This window comes from Aquarana catesbeiana, linkage group LG10 (genome assembly GCF_042186555.1).
Source record: "Aquarana catesbeiana isolate 2022-GZ linkage group LG10, ASM4218655v1, whole genome shotgun sequence".
NCBI lineage: Eukaryota > Metazoa > Chordata > Amphibia > Anura > Ranidae > Aquarana > Aquarana catesbeiana.
In genome coordinates, this window is record NC_133333.1 from 111,420,631 (window position 1) to 111,445,969 (window position 25,339).

At 42.5% G+C, this 25,339-nt stretch overlaps 1 protein-coding gene across 2 annotated transcripts in view; it reads left to right on the forward strand.

The window, feature by feature from the left end:
* Positions 1-25,339, forward strand: part of DIXDC1 (DIX domain containing 1) — a 275,645-nt gene that overhangs the window by 232,060 nt on the left and 18,246 nt on the right. For both annotated transcript variants that reach the window (XM_073602439.1, XM_073602438.1), the window contains 3 exons: positions 6,968-7,060; positions 9,373-9,534; positions 18,901-18,967. In XM_073602439.1, coding sequence (XP_073458540.1) covers positions 6,968-7,060; positions 9,373-9,534; positions 18,901-18,967 — 322 coding nt within the window. The remainder of the gene's footprint in view (positions 1-6,967; positions 7,061-9,372; positions 9,535-18,900; positions 18,968-25,339) is intronic.

Consider the following 25,339-nt stretch of genomic DNA (forward strand, 5'->3'; position numbering starts at 1 on the left):
AGTCGTGCACTCCACAAATCTGGCCTTTATAGAAGAGTGGCAAGAAGAAAGCCATTGTTGAAAGAAAGCCATAAGAAGTCTTGTTTGCAGTTTGCGAGAAGCCATGTGGGGGGGACAGCAAACATGTGGAAGAAGGTGCTCTGGTCAGATGAGACCAAAATTTTACTTTTTGGCCTAAAAGCAAAACGCTATGTGTGGTGGAAAACTAACACTGCAAATCCCCCTGAACACACCATCCCCGCCTTTAAACATTGTGGTGGAATCATCATGTTGTGGGGATACTTTTCTTCAGCAGGGACAGGGAAGCTGGTCAGAGTTGATGGGAAGATGGATGGAGCCAAATACAGGGCAATCTTAGAAGAAAACCTGTTAGAGTCTGCAAAAGGCTTGAGACTGGGCGGAGGTTCACCTTTCAGCAGGACAACAACTCTAAACATACAGCCAGAGCTACAATGGAATGGTTTAGATCAAAGCATATTCATGTGTTAGATCCCTTTCACACTGAGTCAGTTTTCAGGCGTTTTAGCGCTAAAAATGGCGTCTGTAAAGCGCCTGAAAACTGCCTCTCATGCCTCCCGAGTGTGAAAGCCTGAGTGCTTTCACGCTGGGGTGGTGCGCTTGCGGGATGGGAAAAAAAGTCCTGCAAGCTGCATCTTTTGGGCGGTGTAGGAGCGCTGTATACAGCGCTCCTACACCGCCCCTGCCCATTGGAATGAATGAGAAAGCAATTCGGAAGCGCCGTAACACAGGAGCTTTTAACCCCTTCTTAACCCTTTCTTGGGGCCGAAAAGTGCTGCTTAATCAGCGGTAAAGCGCCTCTAAAACTAGCGGCGCTTTACCGCTATGTACCCACTGCCCCAGTGTAAAAGTAGCCTCAGAATGGCCCAATCAAAGTCCAGACCTAAATCCAAGAAGAAAACCTGTCTGCACAAAACTAGAAACTGGGGGGAGGTTCACCTTCCAGCAGGACAACGACCCTAAACATACAGCCAGAGTTACCATGGAGTGGTTTAGATCAAAGCATATTCATCTGTTAGAATGGCCAAAACAAAGTCCAGACCTAAATCCAATTGAGAATCTGTGGCAAGACTTGAAAATTGCTGTTCACAGACGCTCTCTATCCAGTCTGACAGAGCTTGAGCTATTTTGCAAAGAGGAATGAGCAAACATTTCACTCTCTAGATGTGCAAAGCTGGTAGAGACAAATCCAAAAAGACTTGCAGCTGTAAATACAGCGAAAGGTGGTTCTACAAGTATTGACTCAGGGGGGCTGAATACAAATGCACGCCACACTTTTCACATATTTATTTGTAAAAAAAAATTGAAAACCTTTTATCATTTTCCTTCCACTTCACAATTATGTGCCACTTTGTGTTGGTCTATCACATAAAATCCCAATAAAATACATTTATGTATTATGTATTGTAACATGACAAAATGTGGTAAATTTCAAGGGGTATGAATACTAATAAATTTTTAAAGCACTGTATATAAAAATGTAATTCCAGTCCATTTTAGACAATATATACAATGTCCTTATACTTCCAGGTGAATCCAACAACACCACATTGATAGCACTCCAACAGTGACCATCAGTATCTCCTCTTCACCAACATTTAAGCACACAGCCCACTCACCAGAGCTTTATGACCCTTATTACAGGCAGTCAGAAACAGCATAGGGTATCTGATGATTTCGCTTGCAGTATTCAGAGGAGCATCTGAGGGCAGGCCATCAATGGCGGCACTCCTGTGCTAATGAATTCTCATACCAGACCATGCTCAGAAGGGGAGGTAAAAGAGAAGCCTCTCATAGTGCAGTAAATCCAAATATTTTATTTAAAAAGAGGAGACACTAATGGTCACTGTCGGAGGCGGAGTGGTATCACTGTGGTGTTGTTGGATTCACCTGGAATTATAAGGACATTGTATATATAGTCTAAATGGACTCACTGGAATTATAAGCACTTTATTTATATTCATTTCAATTTGTGATAGATAATTTGTGTTATGCCATCTTCAAGCTATGTTTAGCTTTATAATGAGCAGCTCTCAAACTTATATGGTGTAGTATTTAGCACGTTTTTATATGAATTTATTTTCATGATTGAGGGGGTGCTGGGTTAAATCAAACCTACTCATTGCACATTTAGCTCTCAGTTGCCTCACAGTATTTAAAAATAAATTCCGCCTTGGGATTTTAAAAAAAATAAGGGCATTTAGGGGGCAATTTGATCACCTCCCGATTGCTCATCAGCTGTTGCTCTACTGCCCTCTGAAAGTCAGTCCACCACAGATCACTTTTCAGAGGGCAGTAGAGACTGTTGCCTGTGTGAAAAAACCCAAAGGATTAAACATTTGTGTACAATTTGTAAACAATCAGGAGCATAGATACACATACAAGTTAGGCCTCATGCACAATGAGCTTAAAAAAATGCCGCTTTTACATGTGTTTGGCTTTTATTTTCAGCCTATAAAAGCGCCTCTATGTTATAAGTGATTATGCACACATAGGTATTTACAGTCATATTAAAAGAGCATTTACAGGTTGAAAAAAACCCCATTACTTAGCTCATTCAGGAGAGGATCTGAAGAGCAGAAAAAAGCTGGATGCACCTAAAGAGGTGTCTAGCATTTGGGTGTTAAATGCATTTCAATGTCTGGAATAAATTATTATTTTGGCCTATGGAATCCATTAATGCTCAGACGCTTGACGCTCCTAAATGCGTGTCCAAAACAAGACTGTAGGTGTGTTTTTTAAGCTGCTTTTTCCTGCCAGGAGTAGAAGGCATTCAGAGGAAAAAAATCAAACCCCTGTGTGCACGAGGCCTAAATTATAGATGAAAGCAATTATTACATTTAATAGTGAATAGCTGTACAGAACAATAAAGGACTGCTATTCAGGATGAAGGATTCTGGTACTAGGGAGTGTGCAAACAAAGCATAGACAGTAACCAGTGGCAATATCAAGGGGTAGGCCAAACTCTTGAGAGCCAGAGGTGGTAGTCAGCTAGAGGAGGGGGAAATTAATCAGTGATGAGAAAGACTGAGCACACACATATAATGAGGAAACAAGGCCCACACCAGGAGGTAGTCAAGCTGTCAGCAGAGAGTGAAAGCCTTATATCAAGGTGCAGGACTTGACAGTGTTTTGTCCTCACCAGAACCTCAGATTGTGAGAATGGAAGTTGCATAACACTCCTAGGCTATTATCCTCTGAACTGTGTTAATAAAGACATCAAGAGAGTGAGTGATAAGCAAGGGAAAAGGATACAGGGAAAAAAAGCAAGAATTGGAACTATGGCAGTGGTAGAAAAACAGGGAAAATCAAGTGTTAGGCTGCCTATAGACATATAATAGCGCATGATTGACTTGGAAAATACCTTTTTCGATGACAGATCATTAAAAAAATGATCATGAAATAATCATTAAAAGCCTGATTCGCTGGGATTTGTTAAATGCTTACGGGTTAACGTTTATTGTTTCGGAGCAGCTCACTCATTAGAATGGGCTACCCAGTGCACCACAATGAGCCAAAAAACATACATGCAGCACACGTAAGTATTTTTCCACATGTGCGCTGAGAAGGATGTACCAAGCCACGTAACAGGTATTATCCTTAAGCTGGGTACAGTTCGGTCAACCAAGCGTGCCAAAGGTGAAAAGAAAAACAACTGACAGATCGCTGTACTAACACAAGTGATGTTAGTGCAGTAATATTGCCCACTGTGCCTTTGTGTTCTGACAGAGGGACTGCCCCCCCACCAGACACACTGCCAGCGCTAATCAGCTGCTGGTTTTCCAGCACGCCGTTTGACAAGCCGGTTATGAGACTAGTTTCCGTGAGACAGGCAGCTGTACACATGTACCGAATATTCAGATTGTGTGTACCCAGCTTAAAGCTTCATGTGCTAGGTTGGTGTCTAAAACAGATATTTATATAGTATATTCACATTAGTCCCTGCCCTCAAGGAGCTCACAACCTAAGGTCCTTAATTTACATGCACACAGATACTAGGGCCAGTTTTAGAAAGAGCCAATTACCCTAACAGCATGTCTTTGGAGTGTGAGAGAAAACCAGAATACCCAGAGAAAATCCAGGCAAGCACAACTGAGGACCCCAGTGCTGCAAGATAGAATTGATAACCACTTGTTGCATACCTTGGAGATGGGAACGAGGGACACCTATCAGCAAAAGTATGTAGGCATAGGACACACCCCCTGCCACGCCTCTCTTAAAGGAGGATTATACTAAAAAAATGATTGGTTAAGCCCACAATTGCTGTTTTTACCACTACTATTCCTTTATACTGGCTTTTGAAATTTGCAAATGCAGCAATTTAGAAATTTTTAGCACTGTAAAACATGTTTTGATAGATAAATAAGGCATTTTATATACAACTATATAGCTCAGGGACAAATGAGGAGGAAGGAGGGACAGAGGGACTTGAGGGACCAAATAAGGGACAGTCCCTCAAAATCAGGGACAGTTGGGAGCTATGGAGTTGCTGTGTCACAACTGAATAGAATAATTGTGTTCACATTTCTTCATTTAGCCTTTATATGAAGATATCAGTCGCAATATACTGGGGGACGTTTATCCTGTTGCAAGGCAAAGCAATGCTAAACAGGAGCAGTGAGACATAATTATGAACAGGTTACAGCCTGAGACATAAATTCCTTAATTCTTTGGCTGCTCTAAAGATGCATTTGTGACTGAATCCTGGCCCTGACTACTTATTAATTATGCATCTGTATAGAGTGGGAAACTATTTTATCTTCACTGTTAAATTTGTTATTGAATTTGAAAACAACTCCCAGCCTGATTTGCAACGAAATCTGTCACTTATTTGATTGATAAGTACCCATCAGTAGATCCAGTGCCAAATTAGATCAGAACCTGTAAAATGAGGATATCATCCAGCTAATGAAGTGACTAGTGCAATGGAAGTGATTTACATGTTTTAAACGTGTAAGAAAAGGATTATTATGGGTAGTAGAGTTCAAGCTGAACATACACAGTTATACCTCGTAGACACGCGATCAGACTTTCCGACAACAAAACCGTGAAATTTTGCCCGAAGGGTGTTGGCTCAAACTTGTCTTGCATACACACGGTCACACAAATGTTGGCCAACAATTAGGAACGTAGTGACGTACTAGACATACTACGTGGTTTTTCAGCTCTTTAGCACCACCCTTTGGGCTCCTTCTGCTAATTTTGTGTTAATAGAAGTTTGGTGAGTGTTGATTTGCGCTTTTCTTTTCACATTTTTCATTTAGCGCTTTTCAGTTTGTTTCTGAACGGCCGTTTGGCAACCAGACATGTTGCGGAATCGGAGGAGATAACGTGTTATTTATTATTGGCCTTGGAGTTATTGCTTTGACATTATTTTATTGGTTGAATAATGATTAGATTTGGTATATTTTCTATATTTTTGGATGCATAGAATGCACTTTTTGGTTAAGTTCTATTGGCAGATAGCATGTCTAATTTTTTTTTTTTTAATGCACAATAAAAAAAAAATGTGGAGAATAATACTTGGCTATGTGTTTTACTTCAAATGACAGTTTGAGAGTAGGCAGTTACATTTTAAAAAATACAATGTAAAATTAACAAGGGACACCAACATAGTTGTATCTTTGTTCTTAAAAACTTGCACAAATAAAAAAAAAAAAACATAATAATATTATTCTTGATATCACTAGAAAAAAAACCCTTGAAAATTTGTTTGCAATAACTCCATCAGTATCACCAGCAAAGCAGCTTCATTATTATCCCATTAAAGAAGAAGAGAATGTGCGCTGCATTTGGAGATTTCATAATTTGCTGCGTCATGAATGTTAATTCTCCATTACAAATGCTAGTTTACAAGACCGACCGCTTCTGCTTCCGAGCATGCGTGTTTGTACTTTGGACTTTTGTCCGACCGACTTGTGTACATATGATCGGAAAGTCCGACAACACACATTTGTTGGCGGAAAATTTGAAGACATGCTAGCCAACATTTGTTGGCGGAAAGTCTGACAACAATTGTCCGATGGAGCATACACACGGTCGGATTTTCCACCAACAGCCTGACATCCAACATTTCCCATCGGAAAATCTGATCATGTGTACGGGGCTTTAGAGTTTCGTTCGAACATTAAGAGCCCTTGCACACTGGGGCGGGGGGCGGCGTCGGCGGTAAAACGCCGCTATTATTAGCGGCGTTTTACCGTCTGTATGCGGCCGCTAGCGGGGCGGTTTTACCCCCCGCTAGCGGCCGAGAAAGGGTTAAATACCACCGCAGAGGCGCTTTGCCGGCGGTATAGCCGCGCCGTCCCATTGATTTCAATGGGCAGGAGCGGTAAGGGAGCGGTGTGTATACACACCGCTCCGAAGATGCTGCTGGCAGGACTTTTTTTACCGTCCTGCCAGCGCATCGCTCCAGTGTGCAAGCCCTCGGGGCTTGCACACTGGATACACAGCAGCGGCACTTTCGGGGCGGTTTGCAGGCGCTATTATTAGCGCAATAGCGCCTGCAAACCGCCCCAGTGTGCAAGGGCTCTTAAAGAAAAATCATTCATCATAACATCTGTTTTGTTTTTTGCCATCCTTGAGTCAAAATATTTTTTTACAAAGCCCTAAAGTTTCTTCAAAATCTATTTATTTATGCACATTTTTTCCAAACAGAAACCACATTCACAGGTAGAATTTTTTAATTTTTTAAAAAAGAACATCGATTTGACAACACTAACCATTCAATAATATGAACTTTTCAGAAAATTAACATTTCCAAACAGACTATTACTGGTGTATGGCCAGCTTCAGGCTCCAGTGCTGGAGCCCATTTTGTGTTCCTCATTCACTTCTATTGGAGGTTCCTGGTGCACAGTTATGTCATCATTGTTAGCAGAATTTAGCCATGACATTTTCTGGAAATATAGTTTAAGTAAGAATCATTTTTTCTCTTTACTGTTTATAGGGCAGCAATTACATTAGCCACCCAGCACAGACTAATGGCTTCTTGCAGCCCAGTGGAAAAGGTCCAGTGCGTGACCCGATACCACAGAGGACGGTGAGTACAATTCTGTTATATGGTGAATACCTCTTATGGTTTAATCACTTCGGCTCCTGCACCTGTATATATATTTTATCATATTTCTAATACAAAGCATTAGAAAGTTATTTACAAATAAAATAGGGGGAATTTGTATCATTTTTTTTTTTAGTAAAAAAGTAACACTACAAAAATAAACAAATACAATTAACAAATTTGAAAACATTTACTTGCAATGATAAATTAATAAAAAAGTGAGGGAAGAAGTAAATTAATGGTAACTGGTGATGAATAAGGAGTTAATAAGAAGAACTATTATTTTAAACATTTTTGCTACATTATAGGTTTGCTAGAACTGCCAATTTGTGCAGGTCAAAGTACAAACCTTGCACATAAGCACCAAACATAATGCATTGTTCTGATGTATTCATGAATGATGCCTGCAAACACTGCTTGCAAACCTCATTCACTCTGGAGCCCCTGTTAGAGCAAGCTTAGATGTCAAACTTGCCATTCAGATCCTGTCAAATTAACTTGTAGAGATAGTGCGGAAGTGTGGGGGGTCTTGGATGCACAAGCTAATGTATAAAGTTTTTAGATTATTTTAATATTTCATTTTACATTATTAAACATTGCTATCTAATCTGTGAGATCAAGAAATTAGAAAATAAGTTATGTGTATTATTTGTTTTTTTTTCCCATGCTTTTTGTCATATTTTTCAAAACTGACATGTTTGTTAAAGCGGAACTTCACTGAAAAATTAAGTTCCTCTCTTTCTCCCCCTCTTCTACTTTTCAAACATAGTTTTTTTGGGGGGGAAGTGGGTACCTACTTTTGACAGGTACCTACTCCCCCTTTCCGCTGGAATCGCCTAGGAGATTCCACCAGAACTTCACCCCCCTCACTCCCTGCCCGCAACCTTCTGGGATATGTCACAGGACCCAGGAGGCTGCAGGACCATTCACACAGCGTAGCGTGGCTTGCACATGAGCAGTAGGGAGCTGGCTGTGCAGCTGCAAGGTTTCACAGCTAGCTTCCCACACTCAGAATGATGGCGTCGGGGACCCGGAGACCTGGGAAGAACCGACCTAGGTGAGTACAGAGCTGGATCCGTGGACAGGTAAGTGTCCTATTATTAAAAGTCAGCAGCTACAGTATTTGTGGCTGCTGGCTTTTCATTTGAGAAAAGTGGCTGGAGAACCACTTTAAGCAGTGAAAAAGACAAATGTTTCATTTCATGAGTTCTATAACCTGCCAGTGCAATATATTTATAAAGCCACATGTAGTGTTGTATGTCACAGATGTAAGTGTTCTTTTATGCAGTAGCGTGTATCCTAAGAAATGTACCATTGTAGTATGCTGCAGAACAATTTGTTTACCCTTCGACTTGAATTTCTCATTTGATCATTTACCAAATGGACAACAGTGACACCTACTGTTCAGATGCATTTAATCAAAAAAACTAATAGGAACAATGCACAAAAGTAGATAGTTCAAACTTCAATGTCTAATACTTCATTTTACACAGCACAGTACATAGCATCATAAAACTTATAAATATTAATTTTAAAACTGAAATACAGATGAGTATGGTAGTATCTGTTTTCTAGGAAAGCAAGTTATGACTGTGGCTCTATACAGTGATTATATATTTGATGTCATTGTTTAGACCGGGCTAAATTAAAAAAGAATATGCTCTCGGTAATAATGAACAAGCTTGTAGCCCAAATTTCAAAGAGTAGGGAGTATGATGTTTTCAATCTCAGATTCCATCATGCGCAGTGCTTTACCAGCTCATGGGACAACAGCCTAAGTACCAGCAGACTGAGAGTGATCATCAGTGAGGCATGTTAACTAAGCAGTTAATCCTTTAGGCTACTTTCACACTGGGGCATTGGGGACATTGACGGTAAAGCGCCGCTAAAAATAGTGGCGCTTTACTGCTGACGCCCCAGCGCCTCAGTGTGAAAATGATATGCTGAAGGGACTGGGGAGTATTTTATTATACTTCAGTGGACACTCTCTTACTGCCAACTATTCAAATACATCAATATTTCCATCTAACACGTTTTCACAATCCAACAACCAACATTTTTTATTGCACAGAATAAAATTACAATTTGTTGAGTACCAAATATGATATGGGTATTATGGATGTCGTCCTTTAGGAACATGAATGTGTTCCACCAGCTTTCTTGACCTTATATGGTGTATGATTGATTCGTATCTTCCCAAACAGTGTAACCACTTTTTATAAAGGTGACTTCATCAGAGTATTTATTTATATTTATACAGTATTTGTATACATCTCCTTTGTTTTTATGCTCAGGCTAACGATCTTCAACTTGTCCGTGATGCTCTGCGCAGCCTGAGAAACAGCTTTAGTGGTCATGACCCTCAGCATCACACTATAGATAGTCTAGAGCAAGGAATAGCTAGTCTGATGGACAGACTACATGCCATTGAGACTCAGAGGAGGCATGACAGGAAGGTAAGGATAAAAGAGTGTTACATTATAAAAGAAAAACTGCTTTTGCAGCAGCACAGTGAAAAAAATGTGGCGCATCTCAAACTTTACTTGATGTACTATACAATGGTTTGTACCATTTTGCTTTCATAATGCAATTGCTATTGTTTTACTGCATGTCCTACCTATCTTATCTACTGCTGCAGTTTGTTGTTTTTCCATTTATCAGATATGTACAAATCTTTTATAAAGAGAACGTTATAAAAAAAGAAAACTGTAACAGTAAACTTTTATTTTTAAGCAGACCTAAACTTTAAAGTGGAGTTCCAGGCTAAAGTTAAACTAGCTCTAGAACAATCAAGCAGACTACCAACCACCCCCCCCCCCCCCCTCGTTTTCTCGTTTTCAGATTTTCTTTCTTCTTTTTTTTTGTACCTTTTCCTGTATTTCTCTTTGCAGATCCTCTCCAAGTCATTAAGGTTTCAAGGCTGACATTTGTTAACTCAAACCTTCAGCTCCTCCACATATTTTCTATGAGATTAAGGTCTGGAGACTTGCTAGGCCACTCCAGGACCTTAATGTGCTTCTTCTTGAGCCACTCCTTTGTTGCCTTGGCCGTGTGTTTTGGGTCATTGTCATGCTGAAATACCCATCCACGATCAATTTTCAATGCCCTGGTTGAGGGAAGGAGGTTCTCACCCAAGATTTGGCGGTACATGGCCCCGTCCATCATCCCTTTGATGCGGTGAAGTTGTCCTGTCCCCTTAGCAGAAAAACACCCCCAAAGCATAATGTTTCCACCTCCATGTTTGACTGTGGGGATGGTGTTCTTGGGGTCATAGGCAGCATTCCTCTTCCAAACACGGTGAGTTGAGTTGATGCCAAGGAGCTCGACCACAACATTTTAACCCAGTTCTCCTCTGAGTCATTCAGATGTTCATTAGCAAACTTAAGACGGTCCTGTACATGTGCTTTCTTGAGCAGGGGGACCTTGCGAGCGCTGCAGAATTTCAGTCCTTCTCGACATAGTTACCAATTGTTTTCATGGTGACTATGGTCCCAGCTGCCTTGAGATCATTGACAAGATACTCCCTTGTAGTTCTGTACTGATTCCTCACTGTTCTCATGATCATTGAAACTTCACGAGGTGAGATCTTGCATGGAGCCCCAAACATTCTGGGAGATTGACAGTTATTTTGTGTTTCTTCCATTTGCAAATAATCGCACCAACTGTTGTCACCCTCTCACCAAGCTGCTTGGCGATGGTCTTGTTGCCCATTCCAGCCTTGTGTAGGTCTACAATCTTGTCCCTGACATCCTTGGACAGCTCTTTGGTCTGGGCAATGGTGGAGAGATTGGAATTTGATCGATTGCTTCTGTGGACAGGTGTCTTTTATACAGGTAACAAGCTGAGATTAGGTGCACTCCTTTGAAGAGAGTGCTCCTAATCTCAGCTCGTTACCTGTATACTGGGAGCCAGAAATCTTTCTGATTGATAGGGGATCAAATACTTATTTCACTCATTAAAATGCAAATCAATTTATAACTTTTTTGAAATGTGTTTTCTGGATATTTTTGTTGTTATTCTGCCTCTCACTGTTAAAATAAACCTACCATTAAAATGATAGACTAATCATTTCTTTGTCAGTGGGCAAACATACAAAATCAGCAGGAGATCAAATACTTTTTTCCCTCACTGTAGTTGCAATGCCGGCGCCTGCACCCAAGTCGATGAACTTGAAAAAGTATTCATACCCCTTGACATTTTCCACATTTTGTCATGTTACAACCAAAAAACATAAATGTTTTTGTTTTGTTTTTTTTTTTTGGGGGGGGGGGGGATTTTATGTGATAGACCAACACACAGTGGCACATAATTGTGAAGCAGAAAGAAAATGATAAATGTTTTTCAACATTTTTTACAAATAAATATCTGGAAAGTGTGGTGTGCATTTGTATTCAGTCCCCTTTACTCTGATACCACTAACTAAAATCTAATGGAGCCAATTGCCTTCAGAAGTCACCTAATTAGTAAATAGAGTCCACCTGTGTGTAATTTAATCTCAGTATAAATACAGCTGTTCTGTGAAGCCCTCAGAGGATTGTTAGAGAACCTTAGTGAACAAACAGCATCATGAAGGCCAAGGAATACACCAGACAGGTCATGGATAAAGTTGTGGAGAAGTTTAAAGCAGGGTTAGGTTCTAAAAAAATCCCAAGATTTGAACATTTCACAGAGCACTGTTTAATCCATAATCCGAAAATGGAAAGAGTATGGCACAACTGCAAACCTACCAAGACATGGCCGTCCACTAGGGTTGCCACCTTTTCTTCAAGCAAAACCCGAACACTATAGTGGCGCGCGGCATTTTTAATTTTTTTTATACTATATAAAACAAGTGAAAAACAAAACATAGTACAAATAGATTGTGCTGCACCAAAACACGTGGTATTTTTGTTACCATACGTTTTGCCACAGGTAAATGAGTGGAAAAGCAAGATGTGTGGTTGTGTCATTAATACTTAATGGCACCACAGCGCACCTGCAAAAGGGCTGTGAGTTTTTGTGCATTGTATTTGAATGCACACAATTGTGTGCACATTTCTGCAATGCAACAATGTCCAACTAGGGCAGAGGTAATTAATTCAAATTCAACGTGGTCTGGTTGCTAAAATTTTATTCAGCTGAGGTCCAAATTGCTCTCTAAAATGATATAAAAGTAGGCCAATCACATCCATATTTCAAATAAAATAATCTTACATCAGGTATCCCCATCAGAGCCCCCCTTAATTCTGTTTCCCTGTCAGTGGCCCCCTTACATTAGGGTCCCCCACCAGAGTCCCCTCTTGCATCTGATGTCCCCATCAAAGTCCCCCCTTACATCAGATGGCTCTATAAGAGTCCCCCGTTACATAAGATGGCTCTATAAGAGTCCCTCCTTACATCAGATACCCCTATAAGAGTCCCCCCTTACATCAGATGGCTCTATAAGAGTCCCTCCTTACATCAGATGCCCCTATAAGAGTCCCGTGGTATCTCTGGAGGAGCTGCAGAGATCCACAGCTCAGGTGGGAGAATCTTTCCACAGGACAACTATTAGTCGTGCGCTCCACAAATCTGGCTTTTATGGAAGAGTGGCAAGAAGAAATCGTTTGTTGAAAGAAAGCCATAAGAAGTCCCGTTTGCAGTTTGCGAGAAGCCATGTGGGGGACACAGCAAACATGTGGAAGAAGGTGCTCTGGTCAGATGAGACCAAAATTGAACTTTTTGGCCTAAAAGCAAAATGATATGTGTGGCAGAAAACTAACATTGCACATCAACCTGAACACACCATCCCCACCGTGAAACATGGTGGTGGCAGCATAATGTTGTGGGGATACTTTTATTCAGCAGCGAAAGGGAAGCTGGTCAGAGTTAATGGGAAGATGGACAATCTTAGCACAACGACCCTAAACATACAGCCAGAGCTACAATGGAATGGTTTAGATCAAAGCATATTCATGTGTTAGAATGGCCCAGTCAAAGTCCAGACCTAAATCCAATTGAGAATCTGTGGCAAGACTTGAAAATTGCTGTTCACAGACGCTCTTCATCTAATCTGACAGAGCTTGAGCTATTTTGCAAAGAAGAATGGGTAGACATTTCATTTTCTAGATGTGCGAAGCTGGTAGAGACAAAAAGACTTGCAGCAGTAATTGCAGCGAAAGGTGGTTCTACAAAGTATTGACTCAGGGAGGCTGAATACAAATGCACCCCACACTTTTCAGATACTTATTTGTAAATACATTCGAAAAACATTTATCATTTTCCTTCCACTTCACAATTATGAACCACATAATTCAGTCTATCACATAAAATCCCAGCAAGATACTTTTACGTTTTTGGTTGTAACATGACAAACTATAGAAAATTTCAAGGGGTCTGAATACTTTTTCAAGGCACTGTAATTGTCCTTATATTAAAAGTCAACAGCTACATTACTTATAGCTGTTGACTTTTAATAATTTTTTTTTTAGAGGCTGGAACTCTGCTTTAAGTAGAATTCCAGGCTAAACCTAACTAGTTTTAAAAATGTTCCCTCCCCCCTCCTAACACCTATGCTAACTAACCTGTGTAAAAAATATGTGTATACTTGCCTATTTTTAGCCTGGTTCGGTCACATGATCCGGCTCCCCTGGGTCAGTCAGTGGCTGCAAAAGAGAGGAGGGAGTGCCAACAACGGATCAGACATAGGAACCTATGAGTGACGTCATTGCTCCGGGCTTTACCAGCCATTGCTGTGTGCTCTCGCCTCTTCCCTGTATTCACTGCTGGCTGACATAGGGGATCATGGGACCAGACCGGAGGGGGGTGAAAATAGGAGCATTTGTAAGACTAGTAAAACCCCTTTCACACTAAGGCGCTTTACAGGTGCTAAAAATAGCGCCTGCAAAGTGCCTCTCCTGTCACTCCAATGTGAAAGCCCGAGGGCTTTCACACTGGCGCGATGCGCTGGCAGGACGTCGAAAAAGTCCTACTAGCAGCTTCTTTGAGGCACTTTAGGAGCGGTGTATACACCGCTCCTAAAGCACCCCTGCCCGTTGAAATCAATGTACAAATGCACTCAATCAATGTACAAATAAAAATGAACTCCACACTTTTCAGATACTTATTTGTAAATAAATTTGAAAAAAATTAATTTAAAGAACATTTATCATTTTCCTTCTACTTCACAATTATGAACCACAATTATGAGCCAATTATGAGCTTTGCAGGCGCTTTTGACCCTTTTTTGGCCGCTAGCGGGGGGGTTAAAAGCGCCCCGCTAGTGGCCGAAGAATGTTGGTAAAGCTCCGCTAAAAACAGCCCGGGCGCTGTGAGTGTGAAAGTGCCCTTAAGTTTAGCCTGGAATTCTATTTTAATTTAGTAGGCATTATATTGGATGGATGGGAATATCTGAATGAACAAAAACTTACCTGTCCACTGTAATAACCCAGCATTGGGTTATGTAGCTTACAGCAATTGTGCATTCTGGGTGCAGATGTTAGCAGCATCCATTCAATTTGACCAATTAATGATGATGTCAGCTCTCTGGTATATGGTTTTGACAGAACTCACAAAAACTGGAATTAGAAAGCTTTAGGGATCATCTTGTTAAGGCAGACAGGAACACATTTGCTCATTTTGTTATGCCCACTAAACCAACATAAAGCCTTACTAAAGGATCCTGTTTAAAATGGATATTTGCTTTATACTGCTATGTTGGTAAGCCCCGTGGCCCTTTTATAAAATGTAGGCCAGGGTGTTGAGCCTGTGGTCTTTCACAGTTTTCTCTGCGGCTCATGTGATCAGGCTCTCCTCTCTGTTATTCTCCCCTTAGGCGCCTTTCACACGAATGGCCCGCTCAGATCCGCTTGTCCGTTTTCCAGGCAGATCCGAGCAGGCCATCCATGGACTTTTATGGGCAGGCGGATATCAGCAGAGATATGTCCGCTGACACCCGCCTGCCATCCGATCTGACAAGATCCGCTCCAAACAGATGGATGACAATACGTTCGCCATCCGTCCAGCGGATAGGATGGGATCGGATGAAAATGGACAGGTTGTCCATTTTCATCCGATCTCGCCATAGAGAACAGCAGGGCTCTGACAGGTCCGTCCCTGCACAGTGAGCAGAGACGGACCTGTCATCCACCTGCTCAGCGGGGATCAACGGAGTGATCCCTCGCTGAGCTGGTGGAGTCAGTCCAGTGGATCCGCTCCATATGAAAAGGCCCTTAAATTTATATTTTAATAGGGCTGTGTTGACCATATAGACCTCATACACGCTGGGTGTTTAGCCCCAGTGCACCAGGTTCCTATGTTTAACTGCGGCAGAATGGCACAGGTACCCTGTCCAACCCCACTTCCATTAACCTGTTTTTTTTTTTTTTAATTCTTTTTATTGATTTTATCAACATAGTAAATCATACAACATTTAGGACGTGTCCAATAAGACAACATCCCTACTGGGTCAAAAAGACCTCATTACCTATCTAACAAAGATCTACTAACTACCAGAACTTCCCAATGCCCCCCTGGTTCCCCCCCACCCCCACCCACGAACCACAGCTTGCCAAGAATTTCCCGGATCCCTGGAGTAGCCTACATCAGAAACTTATGCTATTTTACTTGCTTATATAGATCATGAACCTCTACCCTCTAAATTTAATTATTGATGCTCATTCTTATCCCACCGTGGTGGTAGACTTATACCATGTTTGCCACACTCTATCAAATTTCTTTACACACCCTCTAGACTCATATGTTGCCTTGTAGAAGGGAAGCATGGAGTTCACCAGGCCCTTCCAGGCTAAAATAGTCGGTGCATTTGGCTTTTTCCAGGCCAACAAGATAGCTTTTCTACCATAAAACAAAAGTATATTCAACAGTGTTCGCATGGCACGTGTTGGTACTATATCATCCACTAGGTCCAGCAGACAGACCTTAATATTCATCGGGATTGGTACTGATATCAATTCCGTGATACAGGAAGTAATATCTGTCCAAAATTCCTGGATATTTGGACAACGCCAAAAGATGTGATCTGCATCTGCGGTTAAATGAGAACATCTCCAACACTCTGCCGAAACTGTAGGGAAAATCTTATTTAGTCTAGCTGGGGTAAGATAGCTTCTGTGTAGAAATTTGGCCAGTAACCTGTTTAAAACTATGACAGACTGATGGCTTTTGTGACAGGGTGGGGCTGGACAGTGCACCTAGCCATATTTATGTTCATGGCAGTATGCATCCAGGGTCAAATGCTCGGAAAGCAGACTGTTTGCATTCTGAGCATTCATCCCTGGGCACATACTGCCCTAAACATAAGGACTTTTAGGCACACAGTCCAGCCACAGCCACTATCAGCCTCAGATAGACTTTGACAAACTGCTGACATCGGGACAGTCCACCTGTGCCTTCCACCCTCAGCTAAATGCTGGAGCCTCATGCACCAGGGCTAAATGTCCAGTGTGCATAAGGCCATAAATGGTCCCACTAAGTGTTTAAACTGAATCTAAACCATACCTTGCCTACTAAAAATACTGAACTCTCCAGTGGAAGGTGATATAGGTAATATAAGCTCCAGTACAGCATACTCTGCATCTTTAAATATATAAAACTGGAAATAAAAAAATTAATAATAAAAATATATATGTGTGTGTGTATATATACAGTATCTAACAAAAGTGAGTACACCCCTCACATTTGTATAAATATTTTATTATATCTTTTCATGTGACAACACTGAAGAAATTACACTTTGCTACAATGTAAAGTAGTGCGTGTACAGCTTGTATAACAGTGTAAATTTGCTGTCCCCTCAAAATAACTCAACACACAGCCATTAATGTCTAAACCACTGGCAACAAAAGTGAGTACACCCCTAAGTGAAAATGGCCAAATTGGGGCCAAAGTGTCAATATTTTGTGTGGCCATCATTATTTTCCAGCACTGCCTTAACCTTCTTGGGCATGGAGTTCACCAGAGCTTCACAGGTTGCCACTAGAGTCCTCTTCCACTCCTCCATGATGACATCACGGAGCTGGTGGATGTTAGAGACTTTGCGCTCCTCCACCTTCCGTTTGAGGATGCCCCACAGATGCTCAATAGGGTTTAGGTCTGGAAACATGCTTGGCCAGTCCATCACCTTTACCCTCAGTTTCTTTAGCAAGGCAGTGGTTGTCTTGGTGGTGTGTTTGGGGTTATCATGTTGAAATTCTGCCCTGTGGCCCAGTCTCCGAAGGGAGGGTATCATGCTCTGCTTCAGTTTGTCACAGTACATGTTGGCATTCATGGTTCCCTCAATAAACTGTAGCTTCCCAATGCCGGCAGCACTCATGCAGCCCCAGGCCATGACTCTCCCACCACCATGCTTGACTGTAGGCAAGACACACTTGTCTTTGTACTTCTCACCTGGTTGCCGCCACACACGGTTGACACCATCTGAACCATATAAGTTTATCTTTGTCTCATCAGACAACAGGACATGGTAGCAGTAATCCATGTCCTTAGTCTGCTTGTCTTCAGCAAACTGTTTGTGGGCTTTCTTGTGCATAATCTTTAGAAGAGGCTTCCTTCTGGGATGACAGCCATGCAGACCAGTTTGATGCAGTGTGCGGCATATGGTCTGAGAACGGACAGGCTGACCCCCCATCCCTTCAACCTCTGCAGCAATGCTGGCAGCACTCATATGTTTATTTCCCAAAGACAACCTCTGGATATGACGCTGAGAACGTGCACTCAACTTCTTTGGTCGACCATGGCAAGGCCTGTTCTGAGTGGAACCTGTCCTGTTAAACTGCTGTATGGTTTTGGCCATCGTGCTGCAGCTCAGTTTGAGGGTCTTGGCAATCTTCTTATAGCCTAGGCCATCTTTATATAAAGCAAAAATTATTTTTTTCAGATCCTCAGAGAATTCTTTGCCATGAGGTGCCATGTTGAACTACCAGTGACCAGTATGAGAGAGTGACAGCGATAACACCAAATTTAACACACCTGCTCCCCATTCACACCTGAGACCTTGTAACACTAACGAGTCACATGAAACCGGGGAGGGAAAATGGCTAATTGGGCCCAATTTGGACATTTTCACTTAGGGGTGTACTCACTTTTGTTGTCAGAGGTTTAAATATTAATGGCCATGTGTTGAGTTATTTTGAAGGGACAGTTTATTTACACTTATACAAGCTGTACACACACTACTTTACATTGTAGCGAAGTGTCATTTCTTCAGTGTTGTCACATGAAAAGATATAATAAAATATTTACAAAAATGTGAGGGGTGTACTCACTTTTGTGAGACACTGTATCACTGTCTCCCACGGTACACAGAACATGGAAATGCAATCACTTTAGTAAATATAAATTGCTAAATACCTTTTCTCATCAGCAGCATATAGCAGTCTTGTGAATTCTATCAGTGTCCGGCTAAGCACTGGTTAAAGCTTGTTTTCATTCTCCTCTGACTGTCCTATGAGGCTGTATGACCCCTGACTCTCTGTTTGGACAGTGCTGATTGGCCCTGAGCGAATCGCATGCACCCTCCCAAAAAAAAAACCTCTAACAATATACACTAAACTGAGCATGTGCAGAGTGCCTCCAAGGGCTCTGTTCTATCAGTAGATGGATTGGGGACAGTGGAAGAAGGGGAGGATCAGGGAAGACAGGATCAAACAGCCTTCTTGCACAGTGTGGATGATTAACCTCTTAGGTTCTACAGTGAGTATAACAAACATGCTTTACTGTATATACAGACTGATTTTACTGTTGTGGGTTTAGTAACACTTTAATTTATCATTCCAAAAAGAACATTATTACGATTTTGGTCCTTGTGATTATCCATTACAAGCTAACTCACTGTTTTGCCCTAGGCAAGAGGAAGAGTATCTGGAAATAAAGAATTGAACGAATACAGAGACTCCTGGCCTCCCAACTCTAGTAAGTAGTATATCAGTGAAATTAAATGAAATTGTGAAATGTCATGCTCTAAATTTTTATTTAATAACAAATTATGTTTTAAACTAAACAAACCATTAAAAAATTAGGGTGGTTCTCAGACTAAAAACATTTGTCCCTCATCATAAGGTCTTTAGCTGTAGCATTCTACACACTTGGCTATATTTCCCATAGCAGCACTTGTGGGACATTGCAGTTGGTGCAATGCAGATTTCCCTCAGTTGCCTTTGATTCCCTCACCATTAACATTGACATTCCCTCAGCCGTGTTCGGTTCTTTCTCCATTAATGTTGATATCCCATAAAGTCTTGCACTGTCTTTGGGCTGAAAGCAGTCAGTAATTACATACTGTGAATTGTTAAGTCATATTGAAGACCACAGGTAGGATACATCCTAGAGTGACCACGCTGCTTCTGATTAGTCAGCTGCTCAGGAAAACCTAGGACAGGAAATCTGAAAACAGGCAGGATCATCTAGTGAGAAATGCATATTGAAGAGAAGAAGCCCGAAAGACCACTTGAACAAGTGGAGGGCAAGATACTATATAATACTAGTTTTTGTTTTTCCGATACTTTAAAGTGATTGTAAGGGGGTTGGGGGGCGACGATGGAAGGCTGAGGACATGCACTGCTGAGCTCTGTGTTCCCCGACGCTAGCAAGCTACTTTCCTGATCACCCTCACCCACAATCCGCAGCTAGCTCTCCCCCTGCTTAACCCGTTGAGCTACAGCAGGGCACTATGCAGCGTTACCTGCTCCGCTCGAGCCTCAGACTCCTCAGGATCCCAAGTAGGCGCCCGACCGGACCACAGGAAAGCACAAGCCTCCTCCCTCCACTCCCGCAGCAGCCTACACCAGCGGAGACACTGCAAAAGAACTCCCGGCCTTCCAATCAGACATTATGGAGTCTGCACTAAGGTCAGTAACTCCTCCAGCCACAGGCTTAATGACAGACCTGACAGATATGCATCCTTCAGCTGCAGATTGGCCTTTGAGATCTGAAGCCACGGCTCTTCTCTCTGCCTTCAGGGCTGATTTTGAGTGCTGGGCAGTTATGATGGAAGCCTCATTACATGTGGAATTAAATGCCTTAAAGAGAATGGTCTCAGCATCAGAGGTGGTTGTGTCTGCACTGGCTACCACTCAAGCTGATCATGCGGCTCGTATAACGGCTCTAGAACCTATGTCTAAGGCCCATCTCCATCGTATACGACAACACCAGCTCCGTATAGAAGACAGTGAGAACAGAAGTCGTCAAAATAACCTCAGGCTGCAGGGAATACCTGAGGCATCATCTGGTACTGATCTGAGGCCCACTGTCATATCTATCTTAAATCAGGTCCTGGGAAGAGAGGTTTCTTCACCCATTGAACTTGACTGAGTGCACAGAGTAGGGGGGCAGAGTGGAGACCGTGGAGTCTGCCCTCGGGATGTATTATGTCAGGTTCATTATTATACCCTGAACGAAGCATTACTGCGCAAGGCATGGTGTCTAGGCCCAGTGGACTTTGATGGATCCTCCATTCATCTGTACCCAGACCTCTTCCGCAACACACTGTACATGCGAAGAGTATTCTGGGCCCTGCTGGATCTAATACACCAGGTGGAAGCTATCTACACCTGGGGCCACCCCTTCAGACCAACATCCTGATTTTTTTCCTTTTTCTGGAGCAAGATCCGATCGATGTTCCAAACTGGTTGGATCCTCCAGAGGAGGCTGTTGGGTACTGGCCCTCTTTCACAACGTCGCAGATGCCCAAGGTCCAGGTCAATGTCCTCCGGTTCCAGACCGCTTAGCCCTGCTTCACCAGAAGACTGAACTGGTTCTCTCCTGATGAGTCCTAAATGCATTCTGTTACCTCAGTCTTTTGACGGGTTTGCAATACACTATGCTCTCCTATCTATATTTATCCTCAACTGATGTAAGCAGCCGCATTTGCAAGTTCGGCGTTTGCTGATCTACAGATTACTGGAAATATAGGTTCTGTCCCTGCCCTTTGCTAGTACGACCCGTCTAGCTGGGGTTTGGGAGGGACAACAGGAACCTGTTGATTTTTCCTGCTGTTCCAGATTGTGATCGTTAATAGATTGCACTGACTGTCATTGCACCCTTTTTCCTCAATTATTTTTTTGCACTAATAGTGCTGTTATGACTATATACCGTCTCTCTCTACAGTCAAATCTATATATAGTTGTTAGCCCCCTAGAAGAGGGAAGCTTGGATCTGTAAAAAGACATAAGTAAGGGTCTCTCTACTGACACCGTACCTGTCTTGTCGGGAGGGTTGGTCACACGACAGATTGTCGTTACCCCCCGCTACTCTACAGTACTTATTCAATATTTATAGGGGTTCTTTGGAGCCTGTTCCAGATCCCTGCTTGCCTTTCCAGACAGTAATGCCCCATACACACGGTCGGATTTTCTGACGGAAAATGTGTAATAGGACCTTGTTGTCGGAAATTCCGACCGTGTGTGGGCTCCATCACACATTTTCCATCGGATTTTCCGACACACTGTTGTCGGAATTTCCGATCGTGTGTACACAAATCCGACGCACAAAGTGCCACGCATGCTCAGAATAAATAAAGAGATGAAAGCTATTGGCTACTGCCCCGTTTATAGTCCCGACGTACGTATTTTACGTCACCGCATTCAGAATGATCGGATTTTCCGACAACTTTGTGTGACCGTGTGTATGCAAGACAAGTTTGAGCCAACATCCGTCGGAAAAAATCCTAGGATTTTGTTGTCGGAATGTCCGATCAATGTCCGACCGTGTGTACGGGGCATTTAGAGTATTGTTGTAATCTTTAGGGCAATACCCTTGGGAGTAGTATTGAGAATTCGTGCTATACTTCCAATAACAATTTCAATATTGATATTTCTGTTGCTTGACTGAGCAGCAGTAACTCTGACTATGTTTCGAATGTCAGCTTACCTGTTCAGCACACTATGGTTGTATAAAATGTTTAGTTCCTTCTCTTTTTATTAACAATTTTTCCTCTTCGGTTCAGTTACCCTATTCAGGTAGCCTGATCTGACAGTGCCTGTTTAGGTACCCCTCTATAGCACTTATTGCTTCCTGACATATTTATGCTTTAATAAAGGGTGTGTCACATGTACGAATATTATGCCTGCTATGCTGTCGGGATCACAACTCAGATTTTTCCCTTCGATCACTCTCTCCCACAAAAGGGTTGACACCATTTGTGCCAGATTTGTGAAATTACACGTAGTGTCTCGCTTTTGCGAGCGCTTTAGTTTTTTCTGGACACTTAACCCCAGGTGTCCTCTTGTTCTATTTCTGCTTCCTCTCATCTCTATTTGTTTATCCCTTCCATCTGTCCCCCCTCCCCATTCTCTTTGCCCTTTTCATCCCACTTTCGCCCCTCTCTCATTTCCCCAATCCCACTTGGTCTAATCTACTCCCTTGAACACTCCATCATAGCCCATATGGTAAGTTTTCGCCCCCCGGTTGAAACTCTGCTCCTATAATGTAAATGGCCTCAATATAGCCTCTAAACTAGATAAAAATCCTTTATCAAATGCACAAACAACAGGTCAACGTGCTCCTAGTGCAAGAGACGCACTTTCACTCTGATTCCACCCCATCCTGCCTCAACAGGTGGATCCACAGTACAAATCCATCACTGAAGGCCCAGGGAGTCTCTATTGCCTTCCACAAAATGCTCCCTATCGAAATACTTGACCATATGTCCGATCCACAGGGAAGGTATGTCTTTGTGAAATTTACACTGTGGGGGACTAAATTTACGGTAGCTAACATCTACCTACCAAACGTTAACCAAGTCCCATCAGCTTTGCGGTACCTAAAGATCCTAGCGGGTTTCATGGGGGGGGGTAAGCTCATCCTTGGAGCAGATTACAACACCCCACTGGAGCTTCTTTTAGATTCATCGACATCATGTTCTTCAATCTCCTTCCGTAAACTCCGGTCCCTGAAGCGGGCTATCTACAATATGCATCTCATAGATGTCTGGAGGGTGCTATACCATAAATCTAGGAATTATACTCACTTCTCCTATGTACATCACTCATACAGTCGCATTGACTATTTCTTCACCGACCATAGCTGCTTAGACTGGTCACCTGATTGCAAAATTGACTCCATGGTTTGGTCGGATCATTCCCCCATATACCTAACTTTCTTACTCCCCTCCACCCCGGTGAAGTAGTGGACATGGCGTTTAAACGACTCACTACTTAGGAACTTGGACTGCATCGCACGGGTCTTGGAAGCCATATCTAACTTCTTCACAGATTATGCCATGGACACTACCTCCCTACTCATCCAATGGAAGTCACTAAAAGCTGTCTTGCTAGGCAGTTTCATTCACATAGGGGCCCATCTGAAGAAAGAGCGCTCAGCTGCTATAGTGGCTGCCATCCAAAAGCTCAGAAACCTGGAAACTGCACATAAGCACACACCAACGGTGGAAACTCTTACAGAGGTTTCTTCGGCCCGGTCACAACTCAGGGAACTGTAGGTGTCCACACGCACATTTGCAGACAAGCTTGCCCTACACCAATATAAATCTCAAGATAAGTGTGGTAGACCACTAGCTCGCTCCTTACACCCAAAAACACCATCTACTTTTATAACCCACATCCAGGATAAGTCCGGGGACTCAATCTCCTTACCCTCTAAAATTGGCCAGACATTCATGGATTTCTACCAATCCCTTTACAATATATCTGCTGCTGATCCCTCTAGCTCGCCCCCCCCCCCCCACTTTGGGGGAAGATAAGGTATTACCTACCCTAGATGATGAAACCATCAGTGATCTTGAAATGCTCATCACTGAGGGCGAAGTAGCAAGAGCCATAGCTACCACCCCTTCAGGCAAGAGTCCAGGTCCTGATGGCTTTACTCCTGAATTCTACAAATGATTTGCTCTCCTCCTTACTTCCTTTTTAACTAAAGTTTTTAGTTCCTTATTGGAAGGCTCCGTATTTCCTCCACAAACACTTGAAGCCCATATCTTCCCTATCCCGAAACCGGACAAAGACCCAACTCTTTGTGCGAACTACAGGCCTATTTCTCTGATAGGAATCTCTGATAGGATCTGAAATTTTTTGCCAAGGTATTAGCCAATAGATTACAGCCCTTACTGCCCCACCTAATACATTCAGACCAGGTTGGTTTTGTAAGTGGACGTGAAGCAAGGGATAATACTATAAAAACACTTCTCCTAACTGACTATGCCTACACCCATAATATCCCTCTTTGCCTCTTAACGGTCGATGCTGAGATGGCATTTGATTGCGTAGATTGGCAATTTTTTTGCTTGTCCTTACAGCAGATAGGACTTGGACCCCAAATGATATTGAGGATAATGCCTCTTTATTCCTCTCCATCGGTTAGGATCCAAATAAATGGCACGTTATCCCCTGCATTTCATATCCATAATGGAACACGACAAGGGTGCCCTTTGTCCCCTCTTTTATATGTCCTTACTATGGAACATTGGCTATTGCCCTGTGAAATAACCCCGCCATTCAGGGTATTGTGGTGGGTCCTGTTCATACTAAACTCGCTCTCTTTGCAGACGACTTACTGATGTTTGTGACCCAATCTCACATTTCATTGCCTTCGATACTCTAGGAATTTAAGGAATTCGGTTTTGTGAGCAACTTTAAAGTAAATCATAGTAAATTGGAAATCCTCAATATATCATTGTCAGGGGAGGCTCTACAACAACTTTCATCCTCGTTCCTATTTAAGACTGGCTCCACTTCTATTCGCTATTTAGGAATCAACAGAACAGGGGACGCATCCCAACTCTTTTCGGGAACTTCACCCCCCTACTCCTCAAAACACAAGTGGACTTGTCCACATGCACAACGGCTTTCTTGGTTAGGAAGAGTGAATGTTCTGAAAATGGATGTCCTCCCTCGGTTCCTATACTTATTACAAACAATCCCTATCTATATACCTACCTCGTATTTCAGGAAACTCCGCCAGATGTTCTCTAGTTTCATATGAAAAGCAGCCCAGCCCAGGATAAAATATGACACTCTTGCCCTTCCGAAGGCTGAGGGGGGAGCCCAGATGCTTCTTTGTACCACAAGTCAGTGGTGCTCACACGAATTGTAGATTGGTTTCATCATTCTTCATCCAAGCTCTAGATCCAACTGGAAGGCCTCTTTAACTCGATTAAGCTTTGTGCTTTACTGTGAACCCCTGCAGTCCATCATAGAGAGTCGTCGCTTCTCAGCAACCTTACCCGCCAAACAATTCAAATTTGGGACCAATTGGCATCATCTGGTACCTTAGCTAAGCAAATGGGACCCATGACTCCTTTCTTTGGAACCCCGGCCTTTCCACCAGCTG